Source organism: Nomascus leucogenys, chromosome 3, assembly GCF_006542625.1.
Source record: "Nomascus leucogenys isolate Asia chromosome 3, Asia_NLE_v1, whole genome shotgun sequence".
Classification (NCBI taxonomy): Eukaryota; Metazoa; Chordata; class Mammalia; order Primates; family Hylobatidae; genus Nomascus; species Nomascus leucogenys.
In genome coordinates, this window is record NC_044383.1 from 137,514,659 (window position 1) to 137,537,247 (window position 22,589).

The 22,589-nt window shown below is 40.7% G+C and overlaps 1 protein-coding gene across 1 annotated transcript in view; it reads left to right on the forward strand.

Moving 5' to 3' along the window:
- Window positions 1-22,589, forward strand: part of ARMT1 (acidic residue methyltransferase 1) — a 160,694-nt gene that overhangs the window by 96,000 nt on the left and 42,105 nt on the right. The window contains exon 9 of the mRNA XM_030809852.1: window positions 19,426-19,743. Coding sequence (XP_030665712.1) covers window positions 19,426-19,743 — 318 coding nt within the window. The remainder of the gene's footprint in view (window positions 1-19,425; window positions 19,744-22,589) is intronic.

Genomic DNA, 22,589 nt, shown 5'->3' on the forward strand with positions numbered 1-22,589 from the left:
GACTGCAGAAGTAGAAGTAGCCACAGGGCTAGGGTGTGGTTTCTACATAACTCAGCTTTTCTGATTTGCTTGAAGACTCTACTTCAGTTCCTTCAAGAAAATTTCGCAAATAAAAATCCAAGTGATTTGTCATATATATGATAAATATATTACTTGAAAAGATTTTAGTAGTTCATATTGAAGTATGTCTTAAAAACTACCAAAGCTTGGTACTTTTTCCCTTGGTTTTCTTGAAATAACCTACTGTTGAGGAAAGTAGTCATTTTGCCTGGGCAAGCCACACACCCATTTCCTATGAAGTTAAAATCACGGAGATCAGAAACGAAACTTCCATGTTGCATTTAATTCTACTAGCAAGAATTAAAGCTAGGAAATAAAGTGGTATTAGAGTCAGGCAGGCCTGGATTTGCAATGATGTCAGTTCTACCTTTTTTGTTAGTTTACAGTGGAGTATGTAAGGGAGACACTGCACAGGCCAGGTGCAGTGGCTCATGCTTGTAATCCCAGCACTTTAGGAGGTCAAGGCGAGCGGATAACTTGAGGTCAGGAGTTTGAGACCAGCCTGACCAACACGGCAAAACCCCGTCTCTACTAAAAATACAAAAATTAGCCAAGCGTGTGGTGGGCGCCTGTAATCCCAGCTACTCAGGAGGCTGAGGCAGAAGAATTGCTTGAACCTGGGAGGCAGAGGTTGCAGTGAGCTGAGATGGCACCACTGCACTTCAGCCTGGGTGACAAAGCTAGACTCCGTCTCAAAAAAAAAAAAAAAAAGAGAGAGAGAGGGAGACACTGCGCAGAGTGGTTAAGAAGCTAGGCTCTTTAATTAGGCTGCTTGGGTTTTTATCCTGGCTCCAGAATCATTCGGCTATGTGATTGCAGGCACGTAGCTTGATCTCTTTGGACTTCAGTTTTTTTTGGTTTTTTTTTTTGTGTGTGAAACAGAGTCTCGCTCTATTGCCCAGGCTGGAGTGCAATGGCATGACTTTGGCTCACTGCAACTTCTGCCTCCTGGGTTCAAACGATTCTCCTGCCTCAGCCTCCCGAGTAGCTGGGACTACAGGCACATACCACCACGCCCAGCTAATTTTTGTATTTTTAGTAGAGATGGGGTTTCACTATGTTGGCCAGGATGGTCTTGAACTCCTGACTGTGAGATCCACCTGCCTCGGCCTCCCAAAGTGCTGGGATTACAGGCGTGAGCCACCACACCCAGCCTGGACCTCAGTTTTTAAAATCTGTAAAATGGGAAAATAAGGCTCTCTTACTATTACATTAGAATTAAATGATAAAATATACATAAAATACTTAGTATGTGTCTGGCACACAATTGGCGTTCAGTGTTTTCTTTTCCCTTTCCTAGTTATTTACTTTTACCTAGGGATAAAATAAACATGAGATTAATTTATAGTCATATGGAAATAGTTCCTGGAAGTAAGAAATGACTAGATGAGATAGATTACTAAATAAATCACAGACCTCTTTACAATTCTAGAATCATAAAGTTGGAAGTGACTTTCAGGCCATTTAGCATCTAGATCATCTAACTCTCTATGTGAAATAAGAATCATGTTTTAAAACAATTTCCCTGACTAGCTAATGTTCAACCTTTCCTTTAACTCTTCTAGAAACGGGGAACTCACTACTGTATAAGGAGGTCCGTCTCATCTTTGTGAAGTTCTAATTGTTTGACAGTTCCGTATTGTAGCAAGTCAGGATTAGAGTCTCTATAATTCAACTCCTCATCCTGGTACTGACTTGTGAAACTTCGCTGAATAAATGAAAATCCCTTTTCTTATGGCCACCCAAGTGGTTAAGGACATTTATTATGGATTTCTAAGTCTCTTCTTCTGGCTAAACAACCTTAGATCGTTCAAACTTTTCTTACTTGAACCCTCCTTCTTATCGCCTGAGAGGTTGGGGGAGTTCTAGTCTGTGGGTGAGGAATTAAAATGAAAATAAACACCAAATAATATCTGCCCATATTCTAAAAAATTAAAGTTGGGTTGGGGATGGTGGCGTATGCCTGTAATCTCAACACTTTGGGAGGCTGAGGCTGGAGGATCACTTGTGGCCAGGAGTTCAAGGCCACGCTGGGCAACATAGTGAGATCCCCATCTCTACAATAAAAAGAAAAGCTGTTTATAAGACTCCTACAAAATAACTTATTCTCTTTTTTAGTTCTTTTGAAAATTACTATTAAGACTTTAAAGTGGCCAGCCCTGGTGGCTTATGCCTGTAATCCCAGCATTTTGGGAGGCTGAGGCAGGCAGATCACTTGAGGCCAGAAGTTCAAGACCAGCCTGGTCAACATGGTGAAACCCCATCTCTTCCAAAAGCACAAAAATTAGCTGGGCACGGTAGTGCATGCCTGTAATCCCAGCTATTGGGAGGCTGAGGCACGAGAGTCACTTGAACCTGGGAGGTGGAGGTTGCAGTGAGCTGAGATTGAGCTGCTGCACTCCAGCCTGGGCGACAAAGCGAGACCCTGTCTCAAAACAAAATCAAATAAACAAACAAAAAACTAAAACTTTAAAGTAATACAATTTTATTCCTGATTCATCAATTTGAGGCAGTATTTGGCAAAGACTTTCTGCTATGATATATGAAGAATTTCATGCCTTCTACTTTTTAGATTTATTATTGCTACACGATACTTGTATGTATTTAACGGGTACATGTACTATTTTGTTACACGCATAGAGTGTGTAAGGATCAAGTCAAGGTATTTAAGGTCTTCATCACCTCAACTATTTATCATTTCTATGTGTCGGGAACATTTCAAGCCCTCTCTTCTAGCTATTTCAAAATATACAATACATTGTTAACTATAGTCACCCTACTCTGCTGACAAACATTAAAGCTTATTTCTTCTATCTAACTGTATGCTTGTATCCATTAACCAATCTCTCTTCATCCCTCCTCCCACCCAGTCACCCTTCCCAGCCTCTGGAATCTATTTTTCTACTCTCTGAGTCAACTCTTTTAGTTCCTGCATATGAGTGAGAACATGTGATATTTGTCTTTCTGGGCCTGGCTTATTTCACTCAACATAACGACCTCTCATTCCATCCATGTTCCTGCAAATTACATGATTTCATTTTTTAATGGTTTAATAGTATTCCATTGTGTATATACACCACATTAAAAAAACTTCTTCAGGCCTGGCGCGGTGGCTCACGCCTGTAATCCCAGCACTTTGGGAGACCGAGGCAGGCAGATCACAAGGTCAGGAGATTGAGACCATCCTGGCTAACATGGTGGAACCCCGTCTCTACTAAAAAATACAAAAAATTAGCCGGATGTGGTGGCGGGCGCCTGTAGTCCCAGCTACTCGGGAGGCTGAGGCAGGAGAATGGCGTGAACCCAGGAGGCAGAGGTTGCAGTGAGCTGAGATCGTGCCACTGCACTCCAGCCTGGGCAACAGAGCGAGATTGTGTCTAAAAAAAAAAAAAAAAATCCATTCATCCATTGGTGGACACATGGGTTGATTCCATATATTTGCTATTGTGACTAGTGCTGCAGTAAACATGAGTGTGCAGGAATCTCTTTGTTATGTTCATGTCCTTTCCTTTGGATAAATACACAGTAGTGGGATTGCTGGATGTGTGGTATTTACATTTTTAGTTTTTTTTTGAGAAATCTCTGTACTGTGTTTCATAGTGGCCATACTAATTTACATTCCCACCAACAGTGTTACAAAAGTTACCTCTTCTGTGTATCCTTGCCAGCATCTGTTATTTTTGTTTATTTGTTTTTGTCTTTTTAATAATAGCCATTCTAACTGGGGTTAGATGATACCTCATTGTGGTTTTGATTTGCATTTCCCTGATGATTAGTGATGTTGAACTTTTAAAAACATACCTTTTGGGTCAAATCCCAGCAGTTTGGGAGGCCAAGGTGGGTGGATCACCTGAGGTTAGGAGTTTGAGACCAGCCTGGCCAACATAGCCAAACTCCATCTCTGCTAAAAATACAAAAAATCAGCTGGGTGTGGTGATGTACACTTGTAATCCCAGCTACTCAGGAGGCTGAGGCAGGAGAATCGCTTGAGCTTGGGAGGTGGAGGTTGCACTGAGCAGAGATTGTGCCACTGCACTCCAGCCTGGTGACAGAGTGAGACTCCATCTTAAATAAATAAATAAGTAAATAAACCTTTGGCCATTTGTATGTCTTTCGTGAACTTCTATTCATGTCCTATTCATGTCTATTCATGTCCTCGCCCACTTTTTATTGAGATTAGTTTTTTTTTTTTTTAAACTGTTGAGTTGCTTGAGTTCCTGTATGTATTCTGGATATTAGTCTCTTGTTGGATAAATAGTTTGCAAAAATTTTCTCCCATTCAGCAGGTTGTTTGTTCACTCTGTTGATTGTTCCTTGTGCTGTGTAGAGGCTTTTTAGTTTAATATAGTCCCATTTGCCTACTTCTGTATTTGTTGCCTGTGCTTTTGAGATCTTAGCCATAAAATATTTGCCTAGCCAATGTCTTGAAGTGTTTCCTCTATATTTTATTCTAGTAGTTTTATACTTTTAGGTTTAAGTCATTAATCCATCTTGAATTGATTTTTGTGTATGATGAGAAAGATAGTGACCTAGTTTCATTCCTCTGCATATGGATGTCTAGTTTTCCCAACACCATTTATTGAAGAGGTTCTCTTTTACCCCAATGTATATGCTTGGCACCATTGTTGAAAATCAGATGGCTATAATTATGTGGATTTATTTCTGGGTTCTTTTTTCTGTTCCGTTTAGTCTATGTGTCTATTTCATACCAATACCCTGCTGTTTTGTTTATTATAGCCTTGAAATATATTTTGAAGTCAGTTACAGTGATGCCTCCAGCTTTGTTCTTTTTGCTCAGGATTGCTTTGGCTATTTAAGGATTTTTGTGGATCAATAGACATTTTATGTTTTTTTTCTATTTCTCTGAAAAATAACATTAATGTTTCAATAGGGATTACAGTAAATCTGTAGATTGCTTTGGGTAGTATGGTCATCTAACAACGTTAACTTATCTTTTCTTTCTTTTTTTTTTTTGAGACAGAATCTTCCTCTGTCTCCCAGGCTGGAGTGCAGTGGTGTGATCTTGGCTCACTGCAACTTCCACCTCCCAGGTTCAAGTGATTCTCATGCCCAGCTTCCTGAGTAGCTGGGACAACAGGTGCATGCCACCATGCTTGGCTAATTTTTGTATTTTTAGTAGAGACAGGGTTTTGCCATGTTGGCCAGGCTGGTCTTGAACTCCCAGCCTCAAGTGATCCACTTGCCCTGACCTCCCAAAGTGCTGGGATTACAGGCATAAGCCACTGTGCCCAGCCAACAATATTAATTATTCTGATCCATGAGCATGAGATGTCTTTTCATTTGTTTGTGTCCTCTTTAATTTCTTTCATCAGTGTTTTGTAGTTTTCCTTGTAGAAGTCGTTCACTTCCTTGGTTAAATTTATAAATTATTTTATATGTTTTTGTAGCTATTGCAAATGGGATTACCTTCTTGATTTCTTTTTCAGGTAGTTCATTGTTAGTGTATAGAAGCACTACTGATTTTTGTATGTTTATTTTGTATTCTGCTACTTTACTGATTTATAAGTTTTAAGAGGTTTTTTTGGAATCTTTTGGTTTTCCTAAATATAAGATCATGTTGTCTGCAAAGAGGAACAATTTAACTTTCTCTTTTCCAATTTGGATGTCATTTATTTCTTTCTCTTGTCTGATTTCTCTGGCTAGGATTTTCGGATACATAGAGATGTTCATAGTCATCTCTGAGGATCTTTTGTATTTCTGTGGTATCAATTGTAATGTCACATTTGTCATTTCTGATTGTGCCTCTCTGGTTCTTCTTTTTTTTCTTGGTTAACTTGGCTAGTGGCCTGTCAATTTGGTTTATCCTTTCAAAACAGAAACTTTTCATTTTGTTCATCCTTTTATTTTTTTTGGCTCCGAATTTTATTTAGTTCTGTTCTGATCTTAGTTATTTCTTCTATTAGCTTTGGGTTGAGTTTGTTCTTGTTTTTGTAGTTCCATTAGGTGTGATGTTAGGTTGTTAATTCGAGATCTTTCTATGTTTTTGATGTATGCATTTAGCACTATAAATTTTCCTCTTAACACTACTTTTGCTGTATCCCAGAGGTTTTGATATATTGTATCTTTATTTTAATTTGATTCAATGAATTTTTAAATCCTGCTTTAATCTCATTGTTTACTCAAAAGTCATTAAGAAGCAGGTTGTTTAGTTTCCATGTGCTTGTGTGGTTTTGGGAGTTTTTCTTGCTGTTGATTTCTAATTTTATTCCACTGTGATCAGAGAAGATGCTTGATATGATTTAGTTTCTTTTTAAATTTATTGAGACTTGCTTTATGACTGAGGCATGTGTTCAGTTTTAGAGAATGTTCTATTCGCAGATGAGAAAAATGTACGTCTGTGGTTGTGGGGTGCAGTATTCTACAGATGTCTGTGAGGTCCATTTTTGAAAGTCCAGTTTAAGTCCAGAGCTTCTTTGTTAGTTTTCTGACTTAATGATCTGCCTATTGCTGTCAATGTGGTGTCGAAGTTTCCCATGATTGTTGTATGGCTATCTCTTTTCTTAGATCTATTAATAGTAGTATTTTATAAATCTAGGTGCTCTGATACAGTGTGCACATATATTTAGGATAGTTAAATCTTGTTGAATTAAGCCCTTTATTATCATTTTCTTTTTCTTCTTACTGTTGTAGGTTTAAATTCTGTTTTATCTGATACAAGAATAGCAGCTTTTGCTCTTTTCTGTTTTCCCTTTGTATGATAGATATTTCTCCATTTGTTTACTTTAAGCTGTGTGTGTTATTACATGCAAGATGGATCTCTAGAGGAAAGAGAATGTAGGGTCTTGTTTTTAAATCCAATTTACCACTCTACTTCTTTTAAGTGGAGCATTTAGGCCATTTATGGTCACAGTTACTGTTGATATGTGAGGTTTTGTTTCTATCATAGTGTTGTTAACTAGTTGCTTTGTAGTCTTTTTTTAAAGTAAAAATTATTTTAATTTTTATTTATTAATTTTTTTTTAATTTTGTGGGTACATAGTGGGTGTGTGTATTTATGGGGTACATGAGATATTTTCATACAACCATGCAATGTGTAATAATCATATCATGAAGAATGGGGATATCCATCCCCTCAACATTTTTCCTTTGTGTTACAAACAATCCAATTGTACTCTTTTAGTTATTTTAAAATGTACAGTTAAATTATTATTGACTATAGTGCTTTGTGGTCTTAATTGTGTAATTGCTTCATAGGGTCTGTGAACTTTGTACTTATGTGTGCTTTTATGGTCTCAAGTATTATTCTTTCATTTCCATGTTTAGAACTCCTTTGAGCATTTCTTGTAGGTCTGATCTGGTGGTGATAAATTCTCTTAGTGTTTGCTTGTCTGGGAAAGACTATTTCTCCATTCATGAAGCTTAGTTTGGTATGAAATTCTTGGCTGGCAATTTTTTTCTTTTAAGGAGGCTAAAAATAGGACGTCAATCTCTTCTGGCTTGTAAAGTTTCTACTGAGAGGTCTACTATTAATTTAATGGGTTTTCTTCTCTAGGTAATTTGGCCCTTTTTTCTAAGGGCCTTTAAGATTTTTTTCTTTCTAATTGACCTTGGATAGTCTGATGACTATATGCCTTGGGAATGGTCTTCTTGTATACTATCTCATAGGAGTTCTCTAAATGTCTTGAATCTGGATGTCAACCTCTCTAGCAAGATTAGGGAAAAATTTCTGAATTATTCCCTCAAATCTGTTTTCCAAGTTGTACACTACTTTTTCATCTTCTCTTTCAGGAATGCCAATAAATAGAAGATTTGTGAAGATTTGGTCAAAGCCATATTTCTCAAAAACTCTGTTCATTTTAAAAATTCTTTTTAAAATTTTATTTTTGTCTGACTCAGTTAATTAGAAAGACTGGTTGTCAAGATCTAAAATTCTTTCTTCTGCTTAGTGTAGTCTATTGTTAAAGCTCTAACATTATTTTGAAATTACTTTAGTGATTTTTTTCAATTTGAGCAATTCTATTTTTTTTTCTTAATATGGGCATCGAATCTTTCATATCCCGAATCATTTTTCTGTTTTTTTTTTGTAATGGATTTCAAATTTCTCTTAGATGTTATTGAGTTTCCTTGCAATCCATATTTTGAATTCTTTATCTGTCATTTCAGATATTTTGTTCTGATTAAGATCCATTGTGAGAGAGCTAGTGCAATGCTTGGGAGGTGTTAAAACACTCTGGCTTTTTGTACTGCTGGAGTTCTTGCACTGAGTCCTTCTCTCAGGGACATGTTGCTTCTTATTTTTGAATTTGCTATTGTTTGAATGGGACTTCTTGTTTAAATTCTGTTTTTTTCTTAGGGGTATGGCTGTGATATATGCTATGTGTGATCGTTTGGCTTCATTTCTGGGTGCTTTCAGGGGGGCCAAAGTGCTGTATGTGTTCCTTGGTTGTGAATAGCTTCTGTGTGGTGGCTTTCTCAGATCATGCTTGTTGAAGCTGTATTTTGGCTGTAAGAACTAATTAGAAAAACTGGTTGTTAAGATCTAAATATTTTTCTCCTGTTTAGATATTCTATATTCTGTAGGGCTGGGGGTGCAGAGGTCCTGGGGGGCTTATTTTGTGGACTAGCACTAAGCCCTTCTGGTAGTAGATTTTGTATTTGGTAGTGCAGTTGAAACTGCAGTCCAGTAAATAGTGCTTAAGAGTAAGAGCTGGCAGGTAGGCTGATGTCCAGTGAAAGCAGGTGCCTTGATGCGTTTTGGGGGAGGAGTGGGTGGGAAGAGATGGTGTTGGGGTGTAGGTGTGCTGAGGCCTTAGGGGAGGGGCTGGGGAGTGTCCTTGCTTTTTATCCTGAGCCAGCAGAAATGTGATTTGCTTCCCTATCAAACCCCTGTTGCAGGGCTCATGACTTTCGTTTCATAAAGACTTGGTCCTTTAGTTTTTGGCCACAGTGTGGCTGTTGGCCACCACCTCTGGCGACTACCACCAATGGGCTAAGGGGAGAGTCTCTTCCCCCAGACCAGAGCAGCTACCTCCATGGTTTGTCTGTCCTCCTTTTCCAGGATGGTGCCATTCTGTGTAGGGAAGGGGAGGTGGTCCCTGCTGTTCATAAAAGCCTGAGCAGCATGGGGCTCACTTTCAGCATGGTAGAGCCACTGTGAAGAGCACAAAAAATGCTGTGTCCAAGTGTGTGCTCACTGGCCCCTGGGGGGAAGAACCACTCTTGTGTCCATAACTGCATAAGTGGGGTGGAGATGACCCCTCTCTACATATCTTCCCTGGCTATGGGACTGCCTCCTTTAGTACTTGGCATCTTACCTGTGTTTCCTTTGTCCCAACAGGGACTTGGTGGGCTGTGCTCCCCTCTCCCTTAGAGGTGTCCCATGTTGAGAGTTAAATCTCCAGGGATCCAGCAGCTCCTTGGGGCCTACCAGTCCCCTGCATCTGCCAAAGTCAGAATGGGTTGTGGGGTGTGTTTTCAAGAGATCTGGTGATGCAGTGACTCAAGGGTGGAGAGTCCCTGGGCAGGGCTGTTTCCCACTATGTGTTCATGACCAATATGGTGCCCACAGTCTCAGCTCAGGTGTGAGGGAAGTGTGGGCATGTCTATGTGAGCTGGCCACCAAGTTCTCTGTCCCTGAGAAGTTCTCAGATGCCCCCAATAGTGTTGCCCTGGGTCACAAGGGCAGAGGGGCTCACCAACAGTTTAACAGTCAGGGGATAGTCAGAGAGGTGAGTGGAGCAGAGAAGCTCTCCCACCTACCCTTTCTGTGGGGCTCTGAACTTCTCAGGGGTCAATCTCTGCCAGCCTCATGTTGCTTTTTTTTTCTGCAGCTCAGCTTTTTGTGGGCACTCTGACAGGTCCTGGCTCACTTCTTTCAGTTTTCCATTCACAATTTGTCTGTTCACTAGTAACTTTGATCTTCATTCTGAGGAGAACTGGCTTTCAATGTCCCTAGTCTGCCATTTTGGAGAGTCCTATTGCGCTCCTTTGGAGGAATCATATTTCCTTGCTTTTTCACGTTTCTTGTGTCTTTATGTTGGTATCTGTGCATCTGGTGTGACAGTCACTTCTTCCAATATTTTGGATTTGCTTTTGTCGGGGAGGATGTTTTCCTGGAGATGCATCTATGATGTTGGTTGGGTAGGGCACTTTGGCTCTGATCGTGGATGTGTGCAGCAGTGTAGTTTCCTAATTTGTTCAGCTGTAAATAGTGTCATTGGTGTCCATTATTTCCTCAAGAGCTTAGGGTGTGGTTGTTGGTGGAGTTGTGGGAAGTTTTGCTGAGGACAGGGATACCAGGTGGGCCAGTCCTCAGGCCCCAGTGGGAACAGCAGTGGGCCAAGAGTGCCTGTTCTTAGGCCTCAGGGTAGCATTTGCTGGCACTGGTCTTAGCAGGTTTAGGTGGGTCTATACTGGCAGTGGCAGCAGCAGGTGGGTCTTTCAGTCCCTGGGCAGCAGTGTGGCATGGGCTATCATAGTAGCAGTTGTGGGACAATGCTTTGGCTCTCAAGCTGTCTGTGCTGGTGTTGGCAGTGGCTGTGATGGCTGGGCAGGCCAGGCAGGCCCTGTGCCTGCAGGTTGTGTGTGCAGGTGGGTGCCATCTGTGGTGGTAGCAACAGGGTGAGTGAGTCCATCTTCAGGTCCCTGGTGGAAATGATGGTGGATATGGCAGAGTAATCCCCAAGCCCCCGGATGGTGTTTTCATGCACTGGGGTGGGGGTAGGGGCAGAGCAAAGCCAGGTGAGCCTGTCCTCAGACCCCCTGGTGGTGCCTATCAGCACTGGCTGTGATGTGCAAGGGTGGGGTGATCCCTGGACTCCTGGAGGAGTGCTTTGATAGGGGAGGCGGTAGCTGCAGTGGGGCCCTGCTGCTGGAGAAGGTGGGGTTGCTTTTAGTGGCTGCAGCTGTAGGCAGGCAGCTGGGGAGCACATAGTTTGGCCCCAGTTGGCACCTATGCGTTGGGAAGCCTGTCCTTGGGACACTTGTATATGTGTGATGGTGGCCTGTTGTTAGTGGGGTGGGGTTGCTGCAGTGGCTTGGCTTTGGTCCTGGCAGCAGCAGCCAGCTGAAGGAGCAGCTGCAGGTGGGGTATGGCAGTGGGGCTCCTGGGATGTGGAGATGCAGGGGCTGTTGGGCCCCAAGGCAGGGTGATGTCTGGTGGAGGCTAGCTCTCAAAATGGCATCTTGCTGTAGCTGCCTAGGACTCAGGGGGGTGTGTGGGATTCAGTCTGAGCTCCCTCTCTAGAGCAATGCCACTGTGCTGTCTGCAAACAGCTCCCTATGTTGGTCTCTGGGCCTATGAGGGGCTCTCTGGTGGCTGGGACTAGAGGAATCCATGATGGGAATATGGACGCTGCAGGTCTGTCACTCCCCTTTCCCTAATTGGGGAGCTTCTCTGTGCTCCCAGCCAGTCCTGGCCAACCAAGCAGGCTGCTTCTTTCTTCCCCTTCCTTGCCCTGGGTGTTTCCTGTCGGTTCTCTGTTGAATTCCAGTGTTCTGTCTTTGATGATCTATTGAAACTGTGATTATCTACTCGCTGTTTTATTGTTCATTGTGGAGGGGCAGCTGATAGATACCTCTAGTCCATCATCTTGAAGCCCTGCCCCTTGAGAATTTCTAATGCCTCCTATTTTTTAGCCTCTTCTTTCTATATACTTCCTGGTTTTTTCATATTATTGTATTTACCTTGTCCAAGTTTGCATTCTGTTCTGCAGCTGTAACTAAGTCTTTAGTAGTTTGTCTTTAGGTTCATTCCAAAAATTTAAGATCAGTTAAATCCATATGTTAAATAACATGATTATAGAAATATTTTTATTATGGGTCTAATCTTAGCATGTGATGCTGAGCACATTCCATTTTGCCATGTCCCTTTTAGAATTTCCAGATAGGAACTGTCGATGGTCCTGATTAGTTCAGGGCAGAGTGTCTGCAGGGCTGTAGTGAAGCCTAGGAACACGCTGGCCTCTTGGGCAGCTAAATCTATTGTCAACTAGTACTGATTTTGTCAATGTTGAGAATTTCAAACTTAAGCTGAATTCTAATTTTCCAGAGTTGATGATGTCATTGGGAAAGCTCAGATTTGGGGAGGGTCTTCCTCATTTTGAAGTAAAATGTTTCTCTGAAGGTTCCATTCTATTGGCTCATGGGCCTGAGCAGGAGAAACCTAATCCTCCTTCTACATGAGTCTTCCAATCATTTGAATACATCTACAGGATAAATGTTCCAGTTCTTTTAACATTTCCTCTTAGAACATGATTTCAAGACTTTTGCCATTCTCCTTCCTAAACTCTGAATGTGAATTTTTTTTTTTCAAACTATCTTTGGGGGAGAATACTTTTTTCTTTATTTCCAGTCCATTGCTGACAAATACTTCTATAAAATACAATAAAATGAATTAATAGAAAAAATTATTTAAATTCTATAAAATGAATGAACAGAAACAATATTTGATAAGATACACCAAGCACAAGTCCAAATTTTTAAGTATTAGAAGCCACAGACATAAAATTAAATTTCAATAATGAAAATCAGAATAAACATGGGAGAAAGAATAGAATTACCCAAATTGTACACATTCTTCTTTGTGTGTAGATTAGTATAACGAATCACTAATATCACTGTTATACTCATAGCCTTCCTTTTATTATTCTTTAGTCATAAGTTTTATTATGACTAAAATTCCCTGTATTAAAGTTCTACATACACACTTTGAATGAATACTACTTATGTTAGTATTTAAAGTTTGTGACAATGAGCTGCTTCTTGCTAGTTCACTTAGTTAATCTTGGTTGGATTGATGACAATGTTGCTTTCAGTGCCTGTTGTATAGGAAATTTTTTTTCTGTTTTTTGTTTTTTTTGAGACTGAGTTTCGCTCTTGTTGCCCAGGCTGGAGTGCAATGGTGCGATCTCAGCTCACTGCAACTTCTGCCTCCTGGGTTCGAGTGATTCTCCTGCCTCAGCTTCCCCAGTAGCTAGGATTACAGGCATGCGCCACCACACCCAGCTAATTTGTATTTTCAGTAGAGACGGGGTTTCTCCATGTTGGTCAGGCTGAACTTGAACTCCAGACCTCAGGTGATCAGCCTGCCTCGGCCTCCCAAAGTGCTGGGATTACAGGCGTGAGTCACCGCGCCCGGCTGCTAGGAAACTGTTTTTATGTTTTGCTTTTCAGATACTTACAGTAGAAAACAAATCTAACAGAGGTTTATTGAGAATAGATTTTAAAGCAATTTCAACAAGCTCAATATATTTGTAGGTATCTTGTATTCAAATTAAACAATTGTAATTTCAGCTTTCCTTTTTTTTGTTTATTTTTTCTTAAAAATATTTGATAGAGACAGGGTTTCACCATGTTGCCTAGGTTGGTTTCAAACTCCTGAGCTCAAGTGATCCACCTGCCTTGGCCTCCCAAAGCGCTGGAATTACAGGTGAGAGCCACCACGCCTGTCTGAAACAAATGTGTTTTCAAAATCCATCTTCAATCCTTCAGCTGTCGACAGTTGTATTAGTTTATTTTGTAAAGGTATAGTTATGTTTAAATGTGATGAAATTCTTTTGAGGAAAGAAATGGGTTCTGGATTTTATATACTTATTTAGATTATAGTTGGCAAACCAGCCTTAAAATATGACATTTGTCGCCTGTTCCTTCAGTGTACAACAGATATGCAACTCTCACCACCAGCCACTTACCACATGAGCCTAACAAAGCGTGAATAGGTCCATACTTCATTCAAAAATGGAGTATAGGCTGGGCATGATGGCTCACACCTGTAATCCCAGCACTTTGGGAGGCTGAGGCAGGTGGGTCACAAGGTCAGGAGTTCAAGACTACCCTGACCAACATGGTGAAACCCCATCTCTACTAAAAATATGAAAATTAGCTGGGCATGGTGGCACGCCCCTGTAGCCCCAGCTCCTCAGGAGGCTGAGGCAGGAGAATCGCTTGAACCCAGGAGGTGGAGGTTGCAGTGAGCTGAAATCATGCCACCGCACTCCAGCCGGGGTGACAGAGTGAGACTCTGTCTCAAAAGAAAAAAAAAAAAAAAGTCTATGGAATTTGGATGTTGCATCAGTGTCAACTTGCTATAGAAATTGCTAATCTCTTACCCTCAATTTCTGAAATGATCTTGTTGGGTCTGGGAACAGCAGGTGCAGGAGTGGTACCAGAATGTAAATTTGAATAGTGCTGTCCAAGGAGGGTTTTGTCTGTATTAAAGTTTGAATCCCAGAACTGAATGCCAAACTTCAGGCTTGGTGTCATTCAAAGGAAATAGAGCAGGATATCACCTCTCTCATTCTAAATATTTTACTTTTGTGAATGCAGCCCAAGTTTGGGAAGGAGGGGGGAATGTGTGTGTGCCTGTGCATGTGTATATTTGTGCTCATATCACTGTTGACTCAACACTTTAAATGGACTAAAATTCCCCGGTGTTTTCTTTTTCTTTCTTTTTTTTTTTTTTTTTGAGACGGAGTCTCACTCTGTCGCCCAGGCTGGAGTGCAGTGGCGCAATCTCGGCTCACTGCAAGCTCCGCCTCCCGGGTTCACGCCATTCTCCTGCCTCAGCCTCTCCGAGTAGCTGGGACTACAGGCGCCCGCCACCACGCCTGGCTAATTTTTTTTGTATTTTTAGTAGAGACGGGGTTTCACCGTGTTCTCGATCTCCTGACCTCCTGATCCGCTCGCCTCGGCCTCTCAAAGTGCTGGGATTACAAGCGTGAGCCACCGCGCCCGGCCTCCCCGGTGTTTTCATAGTTGCCACTATTCTATCACATCTTCCTTTCATTTCTGACCCATGGCTACAGTTCCCTTCTCTAGAGGTGATGAGAACTGGCAGTTACTTGTGCATGTTTCTAGAGATATTCTTTTCATAAAGGTACAAATGGTACTATACTATGTACCATTGTTATTTGTATAGATGCACTATTAGACACCTTACTTTCTTCACTAACTGTATCTTGGAGAGTCGTTCAGATTGGTATATAAAGAACTTCCCCATTTCGTTTCAAGACTACATCATATTCTATAGTATGGATGTCTCATATTTGTTTAAGAAGTTACGTATCAATGAATATTCATGTAGTACCTTGTCTTTTGCTATATTATAATTGGATAACTGCCTCTTCCTCATTTTCTATATTTAGTAACCTATCTTATAGATATATTCTCAGGACTGGAATTTCAGGGCCAAAATATACGTGCATATTAAGTTTCGTTATGTATTTATACCAATAATTTATACCAAAATTATACCCGTTCACACTTCCACCAGCAATGTATGAGACTGCCTGTTTGGGGGAATTTCTGAGTTTTTTTGTGAATCATAACTGCAGTAGGTAGAATTAACCAACTGATTTTTTTATTTTATAAAATTGATCTAGGATTGAAGGAATTAAGCTCAAGCCACAGGTTCTCTGTCCTGATGATAATTGTACTTTTGAGTGGCAATTTGATCTCATGTGTATCTAAATCCGTAAAATAGTTAGCAACAGAACAGGAATCAACTGTGTTTTTAAAATGCAAACCTTTGGATGGTTTCATTACTTAATGCAGACTCGTGCATTTAAATGGGAAGCTAAATTGAATGCATAATCATATTATTTATAAAAGTTTTTGTTAAACTAATTTTGAAAGAATCATTTTACATTTGTTGCTTCAGTCAGACTGAACCTAAAGATTTATTAATTATAAAGAAAATTTTTTAAGTGATCCCCATCACAGTCTATAGGGCCTGCCCTCTGTGATTTCCTCTGTGGAGGTCAGCCTTGGTTTTGTTCGCAGGAAGCTTCTTGTTTCTTGTCCTGTATGTCAGTGTGGTCTGACAGCAATCCCCAGGTCCCGGCCAGTGGTACTGATGTCACATTATTTTATGCCGCCTGCTTTGGCATATCCTTGAGGTAGCCATGGAACCAGACTCCACTCTGGTGGCTTTCTCCTGATAGCTGCACAAGTAATTGCATTTGCAGTCTGAGGACATTTATTTCCAGAAGATCAGCCCTGTGCCCCTGAATCCTGCAGCACTTAATCAGAGCACTAAGGGAGTGGCCATCCCCAAGGCCTTGTCACTCTGACTCTTGAGTCCTGCATTTTATACAAGAAACAGCTTAGGGTTCCCTGAGCTGAATGTGCCCGAAAAAGAGAAACTCAACCTGCTCACAGACACCATCGTATTCTATGAACACAAACTGATTTTGTGATTTTCACTAGACATAAATGTTGATGCCTATGTTTAAAAAGAAAACGTTCTTTGGATTTGTTAGAGAGGATTGTTTTGGCCCTTTTCTCGAAGTTGGTGAAACAATAGTATGATATTGGGGTAGAAAACTTCCTCATAGTTGAAATATTTTAATTGTGTTTATTGGTCTTGTGGTGTTAGCTGCCAGTTGAGTTGTCTACTCCAAATGGACAGTAACTCCATAGGTCACAAGCATCTGAGATATTTTTTTGTGTATTTTGAGGGTCTTTAGTGAATATATAATATTCCATATGGTTTTAGAATTCTAAAGTGATTAGGATTAATTTCCATCCCAGCATCATTGAATTTAGGACCTCAATTTTCTAACCACACATCAGACTGTGCAGTTGACCCTCTGCATCCACAAGTTCCACATCTGTGGATTCAACTAACCATGGATAAAAAAATGTGGAAAAAAACCAATACAAATAACAAAACAACAATAAAAATAATACAAATAAAAACAACACATGATAACAGTTGTTTACCTAGCATTTACAGTGCATTTGGTATGATAAGTAATCTAGAGATGATTTAAAGTATACAGAAGAATATGTGTAGCTTATATGAGAATATTATTCCATTTTATATGGGAGACTTGAGCATCCTCAGGTTTTCATATCCTCCGGGGTCCTAGAACCAATTCCCCAAGGATACCAAGGAACGACTGTAGTTTCCAAGTAAAATATGCGCCCGATTTATTATCACCTTTACTGATACTAGTTACTCTAATTGAGCAAGTGAGACGCTATTGCATTATGATCTGAAGAGAAATCTGTAAACTGTTAAAATAATGAATTTGTGATAAAGTGTCCTTGACTCTACTTTTAAGGACTGTCATTTAATTAGCAGCAACAGTGGGGCTTCTCTACAGAGATGACTAGTTTAGCAAAGGAAAGGGGAAACCAAGACCTTGAAAAGCAAAAGGCATTTTACAAAATAGATTCCATAATTAGTTGAGTTATTACATCTCTGAAAAGGGCAGGCTTCTCTAACTACATATCTACTCTGTGACTTTTCTCTCAAATTGATGCCTGAGACTTCCCTGATTTTAAAAAAGTCACCATAATGAAAAAAAATAAGATGTTATGTTTCCTATAAAAAATAGGAACTAGTGTTTCAGGCTATCCTTTTTCCTGTTTCCAAGCTGTTAATGGAGAGAAATTTCTTTTAAAGCCCAGTTCTAATGCAAAAGAGATGATTGCATTTTAACTGGCAGCCTGAAATGTTATCAGCTCATTTAGATGTACAGTCTGTTATTTAAAGATATTTTGTTTCTTTTTAGTGCTTTTTACCTCTAACATACCATTTTTAATAATTTTTTTTTTTTTTACCAGTTAACTAGGCAGAATACTATAGCAATGCTAGTTAACATGCCGCTTAATATTTCTTAATGTGAATTCATGTATTTTGGAACTTGATGTTAAAAAATAATTTTAAAAAATCAATTTTAAAGATGCTCATGCCTGTAATCCCAGCACTTTGGGAGGCTGAGGCGGGTAGATCACCTGAGGTTGGGAGTTCAAGACCAGCCTGACCAACATGGAGAAACCCTGTCTCTACTAAAAATACAAAATTAGCTGGGCGTGGTGGCATGTGCCTGTAATCCCATCTACTTGGGAGGCTGTGGCAGGAGAATCGCTTGAACCCAGTAGGCGGAGGTCGTGGTGAGCCGAGATTGTGCCATTGTACTCCAGCCTGGGCAACAAGAGTGAAACTCCGTCCCAGGGGGAAAAAAATCCTCCTTTGGTGCCTCTGTGGACCATTCTAGATTATGGTAAATAGAATTAAGTGCACAGGTAACCTTCTTTATGTCCTTCATTATTTTTCTCAACCTAATTTCACGTTATGTTATTTTGAGACAAGGTCGTGCTGTGTCACCAAGGCTGGAGTGCACTGATGCAATTACTGCTCACTGTAGCCTCGAATTCCTAGGCTCAAGCAATCCTCCTGTCTCAGTCTCCCAAGTAGCTGGGACCATAGCACATGCTACCATGCATGGCTAATTATTTTATTTTATATATGATAGGGGTTTACCAAGTTGCACAGGCTGGTGTCCAACTCCTGGGCTCAAGCGATCTTTTGTCTCCACCTCCCAAAGAGCTGGGATTACAGGTGCGAGCCACTGTGCCCAGTCCATATTATATTCTTTAAGATTATTCTTCTAAGTATGATACTTTCCCTCTACTTTTAATCCTCCCACCTACCAAATGGCTAGTTGTTTCTGTTTCCTTTCTTCAGGTTCTTTCTGCATTAATTGTCTTTATGAGACAAGGGGATATGCAATGAATACTGGATATTGGAAGTCAATGAATATTTTTATGCAATGATGTTTTTATGAGAATATTCTTCTATTATTTAAAATAGCATTGAGGGGGCACCTTTATTCAAATAATTGTTAGTGCCTAGCTAGGACTCTGAGAGCTTACTGTTTATTAAAAATAAATTTCCATATACACCAAGCTTGAGAAAGATAGTTCTATAAACATATTCTACATATGGACTGAATCTACTAATATGTTATCCAGTGATTTGTTTTTATTAACTCTTTCCAGTGTTCCACACAGAAAAGGCTTATGTGTCAAAGTTTCCTTCTTTTTTCTAACCTAGATTTTATATTTTACATCCCTTCTCTGTTTTTCTTGTTTGTTTTTTGTTTTCTTTTTGATGGAGTCTTGTTCTGTTGCCCAGGCTGGAGTACAGTGGAGTGATCTCAGTTCACTGCAACCTCCACCTCCCAGGTTCAAGCGATTCTCCTGCCTCAGGCTCCCGACTAGCTGGGATTACAGGTGTGTGCCATCATGCCCAGCTAATTTTTATGTTTTTGTTTAGTAGAGGTGGGGTTTCACCACGTTGGCCAGGCTGGTCTCGAACTCCTGACCTTAGCGATCTGCCCACCTCAGCCTCCAAAATGCTGGGATTACAGGTGTGAGCCACCATGCCTGGCCCCCTTTTCTGTTTTTAAGACACCTAAATTTTCCTGACATACCATTGAGATTTAATAACTTTATGAGGAGACTATAGGGAACTTGGAGTTAAAAATGGAAGGAGTAATTAACCCAACCCCTTGTAGTTATTAGCACGCAAAGTCAATGAATTTGCTATAGCAAATGCAGGTGTACCCTGTTGACTTCTGATGTTATTGTCTTCACTTTCTGTCATCATTTTAGGACCTGCTCAGTGTTGTAGAAGCAAAAGAAGCTCTTGAAAGGGAAGTTAAGATCTTCCAAGAAAGGCTGCTTGCTGGCCAGCAGGTCTGGGATGCCTCAAAGCAGGAAGTGAGCCTCCTGAAGAAAAGCTCTTCTGAGTTGGAGAAGAGTTTGAAGGCCAGTCAGGATGCAGTCACAGCCTCACAAAGCCAGTACTCCTCATTTAGGGAGAAAATCGCAGCCCTCCTTAGGGGCAGATTGAGCATGACTGGGTCCACTGAGGACACCATTTTGGAGAAGATTAGAGAAATGGACAGCTGGGAAGAAAGCAGGGACCGGGTGAGTGGGTCATGGCTATTTACAGACATCTTAAGAACAGTGAGCTCATTCATTTAGCATGCTCGGTGACTGTATTAGTCTATTCTCACACTGCTATAAGAAATACTCGAGACTGAGTAATTTATAAAGAAAAAGAGGTTTAATGGATTCACAGTTCCACATGGCTGGGGAGGCCTCACAATCATGGCAGAAAGCAAAGGAGGAGCAAAGGCATGTCTTACATGGTGGCAGGCAAGAGAGAGAGTGTGCAGGGGAACTGCCCTTTATAAAACCATCACATCTCCTGAGAGTTATTCTCTATCACAAGAACAGCATGGGAAAAAGCTACCCCCATAATTCAATTACCTCCCACCAGGTCCCTCCCACGACATGTGGGGATTATGGGAGCTACAGTTCAAGATGAGATTTGGGTGGAGACACAGCCAAACCATATCAGTGACTTATCTCAATTAGCTAAAAGCATCACTTAAGGCCAGGCATAGGCCTATAACCCCAGTCCATTTGGAGGCCAATGTAGTCACTTGAGGCCAGGAGTTCAAGACCAGCCTGAGCAATATAGTGAGACCCCTCTCTCTACTGAAAATAAAAATTAAGTCCCAGCTACTTGGGAGGCTGAAGTGGGAGAATTTCTTGAGCCCACGAGTTTGAAGTTGCAGTGAGCTATGATTGCGTCTCTGCACTCCAGCCTGGGCTACAGAGCAAATCCTGTCTCTAAAAAAAAGTATAATTTAAATATGGTTGTATTAATTTCCATTTTAATGGAAAGTAATGGCAGTCCCACAAGCCACATCTAACTACGATGCAGGTTCTGGAGTTGGACCTGCCTGGTGCTGAATCCCGTCTCTGCTGTACATTCACTCACTGGCCATGTGAGCTTGGGCATGTTCTTGAGTTTACGGCCTTGGAGATTGTTTTCTTATCTACAGAAAGGGGTTAGCACAGGTTCCATGACCCCTTACCTGAAATTCTTGGGGCCCACTGTGTTTTTGAGTTCAGAATTTTTCAGAGCTTAGAAAGGTAATGCAGAGTGCAGCCTTACACAGCCCTCCACTGTGGTGTCTGGGACAGTTTCCTACCATCAATCACATTCACAGGTCTGCAGCTAAGCCTGAGAGCAACAGTAAGTGAGATAAATGAAGACCGCAAATAGCCTCTTGTCATTTTGGGTCAGGATTTGCTGCCCAGCTGGGTCAGGTCAGGCCAAGCTTTGTCAGTAAATGAGTTATGAAAAAACCTGGATTTTGGAATTACAGATAAAAGTTCCCAGACCTGTAATGGTATCTGGCTGATCAGGTTATTGTTTCATGTATGTCTTGAATGAAAAAAATTGTTATAAAGATCTTAACTCATTGCCTGGCAAGTCACAACAATAAATATTAACTATTGCTGCTGTTGCCTCTCCTTCTTCCTCCTTCTCTCCTCTTTTTCATAATGTGTTGGTGCCCAGAACAGTCTTTTAGGGGTCCTATCTAACAAATGGAGAAAAATGGTTTAATTCACATATATGATTGAGGCTTGTTTAACTCTGTCATCTTGTTTCTACTATCAAGAACTCTCTTTCTCTATAAAGCTTTACCTAGCAGAGTCCACTTCAATGCAGGCTTTGTTTAAATTATCATCAAACCTAAATTATAGAAGTCCTAGTTAATGAGGCTTTAAAGTAAATGATCTCCAAAGTCCTTGTATAATTCCATTATGAACTATTTCTTCTATTGCTGTCATGCTTGCTTGAAAGGAGAAAATGCATTTTACCATCTTTTAATGTTACTAAAAGACTCAGAAGAATCACTAACTCAAAGTTCAGGGTTGCATTTGTCAATTTCCTTTAGTGATAGTAAATTCCCTTTAAAAATTCTCCAAATTTCGAGCTTGCAGTGAGCCGAGATCGTGCCACTGCACTCCAGCCTGGGCGACAGAGCGAGACTCGGTCTCAAAAAAAAAAAAAAATTCTCTGAAATTCGCGCATACTCTAGGAGCAACCTTAGTGGCCCCTTTAGCCAAGCGCCTTTTCTTTTCTTTTCTTTTCTTTTCTTTTCTTTCTTTCTTTTTTTTTTTTTTTGAGATGGAGTCTCGCTCTGTCGCCCAGGCCAGAGTGCAGTGGTGCCAACTCGGCTCACTGCAACCTTCGCCTCCCACGTTCAAGCAATACTCCTGCCTCAGCCTACCGAGTAGCTGGGACTACAGGCGTGCACCACCACACCCAGCTAATTTTTGTATTTTTAGTGGTGACAGGGTTTCACCATGTTGGCCAGGATGGTCTCGATCTCTTGACCTTGTGATCTGCCTGCCTCGGCCTCCCAAAGTGCTGGGATTACAGGCATGAGCCACCGTGCCCGGCTGCCAAGTGCATTTTCTATCGCTTTGTGGAGATAAAATGTCGAGTGCTCATTGGCTGTCCTCCACTCTAATGTGTAGAGGTCTCCGCGAGTAACTTAGTTTTTCTTGTAACTCAGTTTACATGGAGGTACTTGATTGAGAAAGAAAATGATTTATAGGTTTGGAAATAAGCTTCATTAAGTCATTTCCTTAAATGGTAACAGATATGCAGACGATTTCCAGCTCATGAAAATTTAATTTAAAAAATTTTCAACTTGACGATGGTGTGAAAGTGATACACATTCAGTGGAAACCATACTTTGAGTGTGCATGCAGCCATCCTGTTTTTCACTTTCAGTATTCAACAAATTACATGAGACTTTCAATACTTTGTTATAGAATAGGCTTTGTGTTAGATGATTTTGCCCAAATATAGGCCAGTGTAAGTGTTCTGAGCACTTTTAAGGTAGGGTAGGCAAAGCCATGATGTTCGGTAGGTTAGGTATATTAAATGCATTTCTGACTTAAGA